Source organism: Ceratosolen solmsi, unplaced genomic scaffold, assembly GCF_000503995.2.
Source record: "Ceratosolen solmsi marchali unplaced genomic scaffold, CerSol_1.0 scaffold14, whole genome shotgun sequence".
Lineage (NCBI taxonomy): Eukaryota > Metazoa > Arthropoda > Insecta > Hymenoptera > Agaonidae > Ceratosolen > Ceratosolen solmsi.
Window position 1 is genome coordinate 7,132,535 of NW_011948420.1, and position 16,647 is coordinate 7,149,181.

General features: G+C 25.8%; 1 protein-coding gene across 1 annotated transcript in view; it reads right to left on the reverse strand.

The window, feature by feature from the left end:
• Nucleotides 1-14,773, reverse strand: part of LOC105361177 (uncharacterized) — a 56,764-nt gene extending 41,991 nt beyond the window's left edge. The window contains exons 1-2 of the mRNA XM_011498287.1: nt 14,554-14,773; nt 14,332-14,451 (exon numbers count right to left, since the gene is read on the reverse strand). Coding sequence (XP_011496589.1) covers nt 14,332-14,415 — 84 coding nt within the window. The 5' untranslated portion in view covers nt 14,416-14,451; nt 14,554-14,773. The remainder of the gene's footprint in view (nt 1-14,331; nt 14,452-14,553) is intronic.
• Between the last annotated feature and the right edge of the window lie 1,874 nt (nt 14,774-16,647).

Consider the following 16,647-nt stretch of genomic DNA (forward strand, 5'->3'; position numbering starts at 1 on the left):
AAAAAAGTCTATTTAAATTAATAGTATAGAATATTGAAAGAAAATAATTTGATCGTGAATATTACCATATATTTTATAAAGAAATTGACCGTTAAGATTGTATAAATTAAACTTACAATTAGTTTATTTTAAAAGATAGAATATTAACACATTGTTAATAAATATTAAAAAAACTTACAATTTATTTTAGGTAATAAGCCTGTGGAGAAGGTAAATTCTAATATAAAAATAATATAATTTAATAGTAAGATAATAAGATAATAAATAAAGTAATATAAAGATAATTAAGGTATTAAAGATATAAAGATATTTAAATATAATGATTTGTGTTGGCAAAGTTTTGCAAAGTTGCAAAAATAGTCGGCATCATATTTACAATTGAAATTCATTACAACTGTCCAAGTTCTTTTTAACCTTCTGAAGCTTCTGTTTCGTGTCTCGTGTAACGCATACATTTACATAAACTTATGGGATATCATTCGGTTATGTAATTAATATTTTCTTCAATGAGGCCCGTAAGCTTCATTGTGAGTACTTTTGAAGGATGTGGAAGGAGGATTTTCTTGATTGGAATAGTCGTTTCTAATACTTCTTACACAGTGCTCGTCAATATCATTTTTATCATCAGCATAAATCTTTCATCATTGTTATTAGACTTTGCTATTTTCATCTTTTTTACTTTTGATGGCCATTAATCGGTCTCTTTGTTCTCAGAAAATGCAATGGCAGATCGTTGATTGCCAAGTTATTTTATAATGTGTATATAATTCTTAATAATGCGTTGGCGTTTATAAATAATAAGTCAATCGATTATTAATTTGTTTAGTTACGTAAAAAAAAAAAAATAAATAAATAAATAAATAAAAAATTTTTAAATTATAACAAAATTATTATTTAAAAATAATAGTAAGTAAATTAAAAATAATAATAAGTAAAATATGATATTCATTATTATTTTTTTGCATAACATTAATCTCATGAATTTATCTTCAAAACAAATTTAATCCCTTTTTCATTACTTAACCATCATTTAATAAATTAATCTTTAAACTTCTTTATGCCTTATATGACATTTTAAATTATATATGTCAAAGTCTCGAACTTAAATTTCTATTTTAAAGTATGTTACTTTTTTCTTCACTAATATATCTTTTATTTATAATTACTGATATTTCGAAAGAAATGTCTTTGTAACGATAAATATAATAAATTAAGAAAAAAAAATCTCTATCATTTATTTTGTCTCGTGTAATAAAGTAATGTAAAATAATGTAATAAAAAATTTTATGTACTTTGAGAAATAATTCACCAAAATTTCAACGTGTTCAATTATTATAAATTACAATATATTATTAAAAACTAGAAAATATAAGCAACTTTGAATTCTGAATTGTAATTATTAATTTATCGATGATCTGTTAAAAATTTATTGCAAAAATAAATTCACTTATGATAAAAATTCCATTAATATAATCTTAAAACATTTAGCGTTGAGCATATTTTTTGTAATCATGATTAAATATTTGATTAATAGTATAAATACAAATTCATAATTTTCATTAGAGATATTAATTGAACTTCGGGCATATCATATCGCCAAAAATAAAATGATCTCCCATGCATTTTTTATCCAATTCTTTTAGATAATTATATACGAAAATTAGTTTCTTTTAGTATCATATCTGTAATATAATAAATTATAATGGTTTTCACGCGATAGAAATTCACGTGAAAGAGAGCAAAATCACTTCGAATGTACTTCAAAGAACTTGTTGCCTGCTCACTCTGTCGTAATTCCTCATTTCTTTTTCATTTAAGTTAAAACGTAGAATTTTGTTCGAACACTCATTTATACTTTTTCTTCATCCTTTGCCTTTCATAATGTTTATTATTAACATTAGAATTATGCATTGTTAAATAAAAAATTGATGTTTATTTCTAAAGTAATTTCTAAATAATTTTATTACTATGAAAACAAATAAATACAAGTATAATAATAAAGGAAATTTTAATGGATTTTCAAACAAAACAAAAAAAAAAAAAAAAAAAAAAAAAGTTAAAAAAAACATCTACAATACAAATTTAGATAATTTCTGTTGAATATGAAACGAGAAAGAATAATACAATGGTGAACCTTTTTACGATTGAAAATAGAAAAAAATGTTATTTTTTCAAACCGTATTTGTATTTTTTATGGGGTTTCGGTCTTTTTTAGCTAACATTTTATGCGCTGATAACCCATGCTTTCAGCATAATTTATGATCAATCGTTGCTACTCTGACCAATCCGTTTTTTTATTTGTCTTAAAATGCCTAAAAAGGATACAAATTTCTTAACATACATTTGTCTAGTTTACAAAGAGTTTTACTTCACACGTAGGCGAGTTTCAACCCTAAATTTATTGATTTATTGAAGATTTATTTTGTCTATGTATTCTCGTTTTCTATTCTCATATATTTAAAAAAAAAAAAAAAAAAAAAAAAAAAAAAAAAGTTAAAAAAAACATCTACAATACAAATTTAGATAATTTCTGTTGAATATGAAACGAGAAAGAATAATACAATGGTGAACCTTTTTACGATTGAAAATAGAAAAAAATGTTATTTTTTCAAACCGTATTTGTATTTTTTATGGGGTTTCGGTCTTTTTTAGCTAACATTTTATGCGCTGATAACCCATGCTTTCAGCATAATTTATGATCAATCGTTGCTACTCTGACCAATCCGTTTTTTTATTTGTCTTAAAATGCCTAAAAAGGATACAAATTTCTTAACATACATTTGTCTAGTTTACAAAGAGTTTTACTTCACACGTAGGCGAGTTTCAACCCTAAATTTATTGATTTATTGAAGATTTATTTTGTCTATGTATTCTCGTTTTCTATTCTCATATATAAAAAAAAAAAAAAAAAAAAAAAAAAAAAAAAAAATTTCATTCTTTATAAATTAGTCTTTTTCATCGTAACTTGTATTATGTTACTATCTATTCTTATTATGTCAAAAGCTACAGAATCGAGTCTGATTTTGAAGTATTAAATATTTTTTTGTTAACATTAATACGCTTTGACGTCATAAATTCAAGTTACTATTTTTTCTATTGTGTAAGAGAATTTGAAAATAATTCTTATCAAAGCATTGTAAATTATTAGTTACAGTTCGTAATGTAAATTTTCAATCATTTTGTAATAATACTTTCATTCTTATCCCTCTCAGATCTTTAACAATTACGAATAAATATTTACTTAATTATATGCATTCCCATAGTTTCTTATCGTAACTAAAATTATAATTCAATTCATTTTTAATATCTATTCATTACTAATTCAATGTTATTAATTTTTATTCGTAACTCTTATATATATATATATATATATATATTTTTTTTTTATGAAATTCTCGGCTATATTTTATTTATATAAATAATTACATAAACATATTTTTTTATCCACTAAACTAAACTCAATTAATCATTGATAAAATCTTGAATGTTAATTATTATGCTCGTAAAACTTACCCATCCACAAAACCGAATTGATGTCGAGTTCAGCCAGCACAAAGCATAGCTTCGTCTCTTACTGAACTATATACAACAGAGATTAAAAGGCCCTTTTTTATTCTCCTTGCCTCGCCGATGATGTAAATTATTTTTCTTAGCTAAAGGTAGATTATGGCATCAGCGCCTTACATACAAACATAATATTTTAGCTTTTTAAATGATAATAATGGAATAGATTATCCATTGCAATATGACCTAACAACACATATTATAAATAAATTATATTACTTTTTGTTTCTATATGCATAAATACATGAATTTATTATTGGCATTGTCAGGATTAATGTTGCGGTAAAATTAAATAAAAACAAAAAAAAAAAAACAAAAAAAAAATGAGCTTGCGATACATGTGGTTTGATTTTGAAAAATAATTATCGTTGAATTAAAAAATATAACATTTAATAGCTTCATTGATTTTTCATAATTATTTAGCACAATTATACACAAATGGTATAAGATTTTTGCATTATGCAGAATTTCATATTAAAAATAAAATATTAATATAATAATAACAATGTTTATATTTTAGCTCCTATGCATAAGAATACATACTATATAGGATATAGACAAATACAATTATATAAATAAAAATGAACTGATATTGTTTCGATATTAATGAGCATTAATTAACATTATATTACTGAATTATAATAGTGACTAAATTGTTACCAATGACATACTGTTTTATTAATTGACGCCACAAGCAATCGAATGATAACTTAATAATTTTTACCATATAATAGAGTGAAAAAGTGAAAAATTATTCTACTTAATTATGGTGTGATAATTTAAAATCAATAATCAAATAGTAAATAATACTTTTGTTAAATATACATTTCTGCAAATTCGATGTTCCTATCGAAAATAATAATATACAAATTTATCATATTGTACATAAATTATTTATAAATATCTTATACACATAGTGATATGTAAAATTATCATAAATGTCCTGTGAAATAATTTTTATGATATAAAGATGAGATATAGTTAAATGAATAAAGATTTAAGAACATACATACATCTTTTATTGTAATTTTATTTTGTATAAAAGTTTTAGTAAAAGATGTTATTGACATATATAAGTTAGATTATATATATTATATATATTAGAGATTATATATATATAAATATAACATATATAAGCTAAACAAATACAAGTAATATTTGAGAGAAAAACTATATTGTATAGTTTGAATATAATTTAAATCTTTTACATATAAAATTATATCAGCAATTTATATGAACATATTGATATTTTAAAATAAAAATAATAGTATATGGTTTTAAAATTATTTGAAAATGTTACCTTCTCATAGTTTAATAAATTAATTATAAAATTTTGATTGTTTAAGAAAGACTAAATTAGAAAGAATTGTATAAGAAAGTAAATAATTTTGTGGAGTTCTCATATTAAATAAGTTTTATATATCTAGCGAGTAACGAGTTTAATCAGATTGATCTAATAAGATAAAAATAATCTTTAATACCAGAATAAACATATTTATTTCCAAAATTATACAGAAAACATTTAAAAATAATAAATAATTTTTTTTTATAAATGACCCATTTAGAATGTTGATTATTATTAGAATTATAGTTTTTGGTTAACTGAGTTAGTAAATATATTAAACAAAATGGAATAAGAAATTGAAATATCCACAGGTGTGTCATTTACTTCAATAGTCATTCCCAATGTTTATAAATAACAAGATATATCGGATCCTAATGGAAATAGCCGCTATTCATAAGCATAAAATTATATGAAGTTATTTCTATAGTTATATATATATATATATATATATATATATATATATATATATGTAGATTTATGTAGATTTATGTATGTGGATCATTGACAGTCGTCTGAATTTATGAAATATGATTAAAAGTGTCTGAAATTTGCTATTATACTTCATAAGCGACATTTATGCACTGGAATACTATATTGATCATGAAGTGGATTGTTCTTATTACATTTTATTTTTTGCAATACCATTTACTGGAATTTATTTTTTCAGGCTGTACAGCACTTATACGCTCACGTATATTCCATACAAGTAAAGCAGATGTATGTTATTACATGTAGTGCCAAGTACATTCAGGTACAAAACGTAAAAAGCCAATGATTTTACAAATTCTCCACTAATGCCCGAAGGTTAAAGCTTGGAAAATATGCAAAACATCTCACCTCTGATTACGAATGATGATGTTCTTATAACATATAACACAAAAGTTGTTAAATGCTACTACGTGATTATAAAGTCGGGTATAAAAGTAAAAAATAATCGAGACAAGGATATGATTCACATCATACTTGTGGAAAGTCATCAATGATATGTGCTGGATATTGTTTCACGATTTAAAAATAGAAAATCATTATTTAGATTTTTACATTAGTATCTAAGTTAATCAAGATGTATATTAATGTTATTGACACACATTGTGAAAAAAGCCTTGAAACATGACTGCGATTTACGGGGGAATAAAGTTAAAATTTTAATTAAAATTTAATCGTTTCTCACAAATAATGATAAATGTATTTTAAATAATTGTATTAGAGTCTTGTGTAGTACAATGAAATATTATGGAAACAGTTTTTACTTGACTGAATTGTATTATTGAATCAATGTTAGTTTAACGATCAAAATTCAATATAAGTATAACATTTTTCACATCAAAATTTCAAACGGAAAAACATTTCATTTTTCGTGAATATCGATATATTCCTTATATTTTCAAAATATAAATAATACATAACGAATAATGCTGTAATATCATAATTGCTAATTGTATAATATTTTCAATAATTATAAATTGACAAAAATTATAATTAAAAAAAAAAAAAAAATGAAGTACAGTCCGATTTTAATTAAAACTATTAATTATAGACAATTGTATTAATTTCTCACAGTACTCTCTATATAAATAGTGTACTTCACCAGTGTTATAAAATTATTTTAACCATACTGTAATGATTTGGCCCTTGATATTGTTACTTAATAAACTGCAATTAATTTAACGAGTTTTAAAATAAATGTGTACAAAATGGTTGAGTCACATATGATTTTTATATAACAAATAATTATGTAGTTACTTCAATTGTTGATCTCTAACATGACTGTCGTCTACTAACAATTATCAAATATTATACACATTTATAAAATATCGTAATAACTTGTATTATATATATATATATATAATAACGGTAACGCTATGAGAATATAAGAGTATTAATTGTATATATATATAATCTTACTTTGAACAATATAAAATTTGTTAACCGTTATAAACGATAGTCATTACTACTTATCGGTAACTTTCTTTATTTCATCCAATTTTGATACTAACGACACTAACCGTTGCAGTAATAATTAATAGTTCAGATAAATTTTGTAATGGAATAAAAACTTATGTTATGTTGAGTTTTTCAAATATATAAATAATATTTAACATTTGAATAGTGATTTTTATCTGTAATTGATGACTTGTATCGAAGATAAGGTAAGGTGCGATACTTATTAAAATAATTTAAATTTTCTTTAAAGCAATCGAAGGATACAATTATAATAGAAAATAAATTTAAGAGATAACTGTATTTGCAAACTGTAAACGTAATTTGCAAATTTTGAAAGAAATATTATTCAAACTGGTGGGTCAGTGAAAGGCTTAATATCCGTTTAAAAAGGTTAATTTATTATTAAGTTCTTTTATTATTTTATCGTATTTACATTTAAATATTAATAATGTGAAAATTAAAGATATTAATTATGAAAATTAGATATGAAGTTATCCCGTTATTTATAAAAATATACGAAATATCTAAAGGTTAGGTTTTTTTTTTTTTTTTTTTTTTTGTTCTAAATCGTTAACAAATTAGTATTGTGTAATGAAAATTTTAGGAAATCGAATTATAAATTTTCTTTGAAATTATTATGTTCTTTACAGAAGAAAAAAATGTATAATATTACGAATGGAATGTATTGAATTTAGTCGAGATGATGGAGATTTTAAATAGTAAATAAGCTCAAAAACAGAAATTATTTGAACATTCTTTGAGGAAATGGAATATTCGTTTCCATTAATAAATATTAATAGCAATTGCATATCTTTGCAAATACATTAAAATAAGTAATTTATAAGTTATTGCATTTTTACAACACAGAGAGAGAGAGAGAGAGAGAGAGAGAGAGAGAGAACAAAACAACAAATTCTTTCGAGTCAAGTCAATAAGAGGGTCACTAGATGTACCGTTAATATCTGTGAATTTATAATGAATGTTCATAGAGTATGAAATTTTGAAAAATTGGTAAACAACCTACGTTCTACGTTGTTTAATTGTCAATTGAGATTTCATCTTTTAACGGACATTAAAATGATAGAATGTGATTAAACTTAAATAGCACTTACATTATATTGCAATTGAATTTAGGCGAGAGGTGGTTGGTGAGTAAAATGCCGTATGAGAAAAAGATAAAGAATAAAAACAGTAAGAAAACCGTAGACTCTAAATTGACTTCTAAAATCATTGTACAAAGCTATCGTTCTCCGTTTGTAATTTCCACATCCGCTTTAGATCGTTTTATCATAGGATTATCGTCCATCGCATGGATGGGGTGAGCAAGCGATTCGTTCATAAGTCTCATAAGTCTATCGGCCGGCATCAAGTTGATGTTCAGCAACAAAGCCATGGGCGCATCTTGATCACACCTCCTGGAGGTCTGACTATTTCCTTATTACTCACCGCGACATCGCATAACGAGCTCGGTCAGCTCAAAGGTGGCACTGACCTTGCGCGCACCTAGGGATTGTCGGGCGATGCGGGCGGCGGTAGAGGAGGGGGTTGCCTCTCGTTCTCTCACTCGCTGGTTTATCGCTTACGCGTCGGGCAAATCCAAAGAAGTACTGTTATGCTGTTCCCCTCGAGTTACCACGCGATGCCTACTTTCAGTCACATTCTTATTTTCGGGTTCGTAACTTAGCAGTTCGCTGATATAACCCGATTATGAGATTGATCGTATTATCGCAATAGCAATACTAACTTTTCACGTTTATATTTGCCAAATATATGTATTTCTAATCATATGCGCGTACGATTTCAGATGGGACATGAACGTTAATCATAATGAAATACCTCGATTTGTGCTCGTTTTTTTTTTTTGTTTTTGTTTTTATTCGTTTTCTGTTTTGGATACAAACGATACTCTACGTCAGACAGTGACTCTTCTAATTTAAGCTTTTATTAATATTCATTGTAAATATAATTTTTTATTTTTTATTTTTTATTTAATTAACGTTATCGAATAGTAATTGACTGTGAGAAGATGTAATGAAATATTTAGCATTAAGTATAGAGTTATTAATTTCAGTGCCTTTTATTATCAATTAACAATAATTGACATCTGTTATAATATTTATTATAAATGTTTAGTACAAAAATCTGCCCAGAATATAAAAAGAATAATTTTTTTTTTTTTTTTTTTTTTTTTTTTTTGTATATTTTTGTATTCAACCGACATATTTTTTATCCGTGATATTAGAAAAAGCTTTCATTAAATTATCTTTCGAGTCGTCTGTGTCAGCTTAATTTAATCTTCACTTCACTTATTAATTTGATACATTTTTTTATTATAATGCTGCTGTTTTTCTTCGATGTTTTTATTTTTCATTATATTTCATTGTATTAATAAATAAATTTACATGGTGTTTTTATTCGGCGTATTAATTTTTATTTTTATTGTGAAATAAAAATCGTAACAAACGAGACTAAATGTGAATATTGAAAAATATAAATCAGTTGGAGCCGTCAACTTAGTCCTTATTAAGCCACCTAAACAAACATTGAGATTGTAAACTTCACTTAAGACAATTATATCGTTATGAAATTTCATTTTCAAATATGTAAATACGTTATGATGAATAATGATAAATCAACGTTATAAGTAATAATTTGCGGTATATGCTCACAACAAAGTCTCATTAGGAAAGTAGCGACGCATGCTAGAATAATCACAAAGAACCGCTATTCCTCTTCATGTGAGCCTTATTACGATGAAAAATAAATTCTTTACACTTGGGATACTTGCAGTGTGTATAAGTACGAAATAGTTATCGAGATGGCACCCTTTGCATAGAATTTTTCATAGAGAATTATCTGTGATTCGAAGGATAATTATCGATTGAGCTGTCGGATTAAAAATTTACTTCAATTATATAGACGCTAAACACTAATAATCGAATAGTAATTCTTTAGAACTTGCAATTATAATTTATATTTTTTTTTATTATACTTCGCTGAACTCGTGTGTTATAATTATGATTGAAGGGTATGAATTTTTTTTTCCACATAACTACAGCTTTAAAATAAATCGTTACACTTATTTTATTATAAGTATATATAAGATATTTTTTTATTTTTTTTTTTTTTTTTGAATGCCATAGTACAATGCCATTTGTTCAAGTACATTTTGACAACGGCATTCTATAGAAAAAACTACAATAAAATATTATCTATGAAATAAAAACATTTAACTAGTACATTATATAAGGATATTTTTTCCCCTAATTGTTAAAATTCAATTTTAAATAAAAACTTATTACTCATTATTATTAATATTGCTTATTTTCATTAAATACGCGATATACCTTTAATTAATAGTTTTAAGATGATACAATTTATGCCAAATTATAATAATGGAAATTATTTTATTATGGAAATTATTTAATTATTTTATAATGGAAATTAATAATTGTAGTTTGAAAAAAAAAAAAAAAAAAAAAAAAAAAAAAAAAAAAAACATAAATTCTTTCTAAAGTTAGATTCCTTCATATTGACGACGAGATTGTTGTATAAATGTAAATAATATATTCAATATTACTTATATTATTCGTAATTATTTATTACACTTGTTTCTTTTATTACTATTAATAAAATCTTAACTACTCGTCTAATGTTCGCAACAAATACAATAAAATTTTAATAACGATTCTTAATTTTCTTAGCATAAATTACACTATTTATTTATAATATAATCATAATGTTAATATTGATATTTGTAATACTATAAGAAGTAAATTTGCAAATCATCAATTCTCTTTTAAGTACCGAAAAGAAAAAAAAGTATGCAAAAACTTAATTTGATCAATTCAAAGTTAAGTGAGTATCTTAATTTAATTAAGTAACCCTTTTAAAGATTATTCGAGTTTATAACAAGATATCGCATAACTATGAATTTTTTAATAAAAAAAATGTTAGAAAATTAATTTCAATATTGTCCATAATAAAAATTTATTTCTAACAATAAATATATTTGAAAGTTTTTTTTTTGTTATTGAAAATTATTAAATATTAAATTACGTGTTAATTTATCTTAAACGTTTATATAAAAATATTAAACCCGTAATGATAAAATCGATATTATTTTGCCAAATAGAGCATCAGCAGGATTTAGAAAAACTGAGTTTGTCATTCAAAGTTATTACTTTATGCTATATCCAAGGGTTAATTTCATATTCCTATGACCTTGTTTTCTCTCTCTCTCTCTCTCTCTCTCTCTCTCTCTCTCTCTGTCTCTGTCTCTCTCTCTTTATCTCTCTCTGTTTCTTTATATATATATATATATATATATATATATATATATATATATATATATATATAAATTATAGTAATACGAATGATTATAGGAATAACTTGAAGTGTGTTGTTTACTAACACATCTTAACTGAGACAGTTTTTGTTTTATTAACTTTCAATAAATATAGACACAAAGCATAGGTTCAATTATATAGATTAAAAAAAAAATAAAAGAAAAAAAAAACAACTTATGATATTAATCACTAATAATATATTTTGTTGCCACGTTACTATTTCTTAACTAAAATTATATAATATTTATTATTTCTAACTTTCAAGACAATTAATGGATGTATGGAGTTAATGAACGAGTTCGTGAAAAAGAATATTCTTAAATTAAGTAGCATCATAGGACCAATAAATATTGTCATATTCCGAATGTCGCCGATTCTTAAAATTCGGTATAAATTCTGTATAAAATTGGCGAGTATTTATAATTACGAAGAATAATGATTTATCGTTAGCATATTCCATTAATTATCATGGAACACCGTAGTTTGATCACGAATTTTAGATGAATGGAACATAATCATTTATGAGTCTTGAAATTATAATTATCTAAAAGTTACTATCCAACTAAATGGCAATAATTAATGAAATATAATCAATTATATTGAAACACTCAAGTTATAACAAGTTTACGGCTTGGGAAAATTGTCTGTTTCCCGATCATTTCTCTTCTTTACGAAATGCTTGTACAAATACATAGGACATAGATTTTTTATCGATTTCTATAAGTGATGAGTACCGATCGCCCACAAGATTTTACTGCTAAGTATGTACATTAAAACTTAGGATGCCTATTAAAATTCCATGTTGTCAAAAATAAAAACGGATGCACTTACACGCCAACACTTTAATATATCGTGGGACCTCGATCTAGCAAAGAGAGAAAGACAAACAATCATTCGTCCGCACCTTTCTCGCGAGATATTTTCTTATTCGGATATCTCGTACGCAATGGGAGCCTTGGCCTTATCGCCCATGAAAGTGGTTACATAAGTCGTAGGAACGAGTTACTGGACATCGCCCACACAGTTGATCTTGAAATTCTTACCATCTAATGCCGAGCTTAATGCCCAGCTGCAATGAAATGCGTTCCTTATCTTATCTCCATTTCTAGGAAAATTTTCATTTCTGAGTAAGTACTTTTTTTTCTTTTTTTTTTTTTTTTTAAATCCACGCTGTTCTCTATCGAATAAATGCGACTCCGAGGAGCGAACGATTATATCGTACTTTATTATCTATCCATTTGACGTTATGGTAAAAACTATTTTCGAAATAAGACTTTGAACTTTGAAGGAATCTTTGCTTCAATTTTTTTTTTCAACTCACATTACAATTATATAAAAGATTTCTTAAAGGAAATTATTTTATTTTTTTTTTTATTTTTTTTCTAACGAATATCAATTTTTATATAAAATTATTTTAAACAAGTTTTATTATCATAACATAACTGTAGTATATTAGATTTTTAAAACGTCTATAAGAATTCTATAAATTTATACTTTTATAGTAATTATAGCTTTACTGTATAAACATTTTTTTCATATTTAATTCAATCTTTTTATCCTAATGTTAAATATGAAATACAATAAAATGGCTCAAAGTTTATAAAAGTGGTTATAAAAAGTTTGTAAAAAAAAATTTTCACTTCATTATTTAAGCCTATTGACGATTATACAATTTTCTGTCTTTATAAATAAGAATAACGATTATATCAATCGTTTGAAATTATAAACAATTGTTACTATTGGGTTAATTAAAGCATCCCCTACATTTTAGTAGAAATCCCAACTTAAATCTAAACAAATCTAAACAATAGTAGCTACTAAGGAAGGAAAATATTTTCCACCACTTTCCATCCACGTGCGTTTCTTTTTTTTCTTTTTTTCTTTTTTCTTTAATAATATAAAGTGTGTAGAACGTCGAATTTATTTAATAAGAAAGACTTTTATGTTCCTTTCAAAAACTAATTTTCATCACACCTTATTTATTTCTATTATAAATTCTATTATTTATATATTTATTTCTATTATATACTATAAACATTAATTTCTCATTTTGAGGTTGACATTGGTAATAGTTATTTATAAATAAAAATTATAGACAAATAATATCAATTAATTTGAATAATATTTCACTCTTGACATAATTCTGTAAATATTTGTAATAAATTATTATTTTTGTATTTAATACAAATGACAAAATTATTTGCATTAAACATATAATTTTTATTATGTAATAATATTAAAGAATTTCCTTGGATCGAGTTATTTATAAAATATATAATAGTAATAATAGTAATAATGTATAAAGTAGTTTCATCAAGTAAATAGTAGTAATAACGACTTTATTTCATTTAATCGATAATATTTGTTGAGAAATATTTATTTAAACGATTTAATTAAAAATTCAAACTGAAAAAGTAAGTAATGTAGAATCTTACATAGTGAAATAGATTTTTTTTAATTCAAGAAATGACCTTTTTCATTGAACTAGAATTAAAAATATTGTTTTAACAATACTATCCTAAATAGTAAATAACACGTTAATGCTCAAAATTGGTCAAACGATCGTGGTTTTATAATATACAATTGACGCTCCTCTCCATTATTTAATGAAAATCCTGGATTTATTAGAAGTACATTGTTAGAAGGGAAGCATTGTAAAATGATTGTAAATTTTGAAAAAAAATTTTTATCTACCGATTTTTATTATTCGGTATATACATTAAGTAACGCATGTAGGTGGGAAAAAGTTTTACGAAGAGTGAATTTCTTTACCGATCCGAGATTCTAACGAATGAAATAATTACAAATATAGTATAATTAATTGAAATATAATATTGAGTTGGCTATTCAACTGAAATATTTGATTTCTCTTTCAAAATAACGGAACTCTCACGAAATATAAATATTAATGTTTGCAGCACGAAGCGACGTTTTTTAGAAAAAATTTAGCGCATTATAGACGGTATGTGTTAGTCTTCATTGTAAAAAAGGCACGTGAAAATCTACAAATCTACATATCGATCGTATTAAAAGTCTAAGCATTTTACAATGAAAATTACACAATGAAAATGAAAATAGACTGGTCGCGAACGAGTAAAACTGGATTGCGCCGCGGAGCAATTATCCTACCTGATAAGGGTAAGCGCCCGGTCTGTAAAAGCTGCTGGTGGTCAGCGCCGGGTGGCTCTTACTGCTTCCACACATCGAGGCCATCGTTTTCTTATTCTTTTCGCAATCGCTGTAGCTCCACTATTTGTAAAAAAAAAAAAAAAAAAAAAAAAAAAAAAAAATTATCGTCACTTTCACAAAATACTCTGTTTTACTAATCCATCAGGCACAAGCTTCATTTGCCTCGAACAAATTACACTGATTAAATCATTTTCCGACAATGGGTTGGTAGCCCTTAAATTTCTGTCTACGTAAACACATTGCCACGCGACAATTCATAAAAACCAGGAGCCTCGGATGCAGCGGAAAAACTACTAATTAAGATACATCGTCGGCAGCGTTCAAACTCTACAACGATTAGCTTGGCTGATGATGTCAATGTAACGAAAATCTGAGAGAGAGAGAGAGAATGGCTTTTGGCGCGCCAGAGCGACACTCCTTCATAAAGTCCAGTCCAAAAGCAAATAAAGACCGATATTCATACGGCCGGTAATAAAACGACCAAAAAATGTATCTGGGGGTAGGAAGTAATAGGATAATGGGAAAGGTAGCCCACTCGAAAGTGTTCCCACGCAGCGGTTTCACATGAAAGGATTAAACGGATCGCAGCGCCGGAATCCAACTACCCTCACCTCTATCTATCTCTATCTATCTCCCCAAGTGCACTTTATATATACGTGTGCGTATACTTTATCGCTAGAAGGAATAACAAGCAAAAGAAACTCAGCGCGAGCGCGTCCAGCCTACGAGGCGGCTCACCACCGACTGACAGCCAGCGATGTTCCAGCGCCGCCATTCTTCATCTTCATTCTTCGAGGCAGTGCGTCTTTCTCTCTCTCTCTCTCTCTCTCTCTCTCTCTCTCTCTCTCTCTCTCTCTGTGTCCCAGGTGCTTCTCCTCGTTCTTTTGCTTGCGGCATACCTTCTTTAGTTGTTCACTTTTTGCCTCTTGCTTCTGGCTTCGCCTACTACACCCTAGTCCAGGTAGACGTAAGTCAAGCGGAAAGGGAGAATGTGAAGGAGATGAGCTGATAGAGGGAGGACTTCTTATTCCTCCTATAGGCTACATTATACCGGAAGTATAGTAAAAGACTTGATACTTAAGTATCTCCGAAAGGTTTAGGAACTCCGCGGGGATACTTATTTTTTTTTTCTTTTCATTTCTTTTTTTTTTCGTCATTTTCTTTTACACCAATAGTTTTTATTTTATTTTTTCATCCTTTGGTCACTACGGCAGTGCACCTTCCAACGTCTACGAGAATGCTAGACAAAAATATCGGTGGCAGTTATACTTCTGGCAGTTTGATTTCTTGTATACTCATTACCGCTTACGTCTTTAAAAAAAGAAAATAATAAAAATTAGGATTTACGTTCTCATAAAGTCTGTAATAAACAATTATATTTACCGGAATTATAAAAACTAAGCGCTTAGATTTTTATCAATAGTCCAGTTATCATTATTATATACATAATTTTGTATCCTTATCTCTCTGTGTGCTAAAACGAAAATCTACAAAAAAAAAAAAAAAAATTAAACACGAGTTTAGATATATCGGTGTGTGCAAATTATATTGATATAAACGATCGCATACTTTATAAACTTGAAAAAATATTAATTTTATATTTTATATATTAATCAATACTTAATATACAAATTATAAGTTAAGTATATAATAATAAACTTCTTTAACATGTAATTAGTTACTTTTATTATATTAATGACATTATGAACTAAAACATTTATGTAGCATACCCGTATGAAAATATAATATTTACAGTTTTTTGTTAATGCTCAATAAATTACTTTGGTTTGTATTTGTACATGAGTTTATGAAATGAATAATCAAGAGAGTAAATCAGTATGATTTAATACTTATAAACTATTTTTTGCCAAGTAAGTTAATACATTCGGGTGGGAAATTTATTTTTAATTAAAAAAAAAAAAAAAAAAAAAAAAAAAAAAAAAAAAAAACAAAATGGAATGAATATCTGTTCACGGATATAAAATTCTAGTTTAAAGAAGTTCAAGAAAATCAAGAAAATTAAATCTTGGGCTAAATAATACTTTCTAACTCGGTTAATTCAACGGTCACTTCACAACATTGAACATTAAATACTTTTCTTTTTTTTTTTTGTTATTCGGATAGTACCGAGTATTTTCAACCATTATTATAAAATAATATATATATATATATATATCTAAATATTTACAATTATAAATAAGATTATAAAAATATGTAAACGAATAAAGTCTAAATTAGCTTTTTATGTATCATATT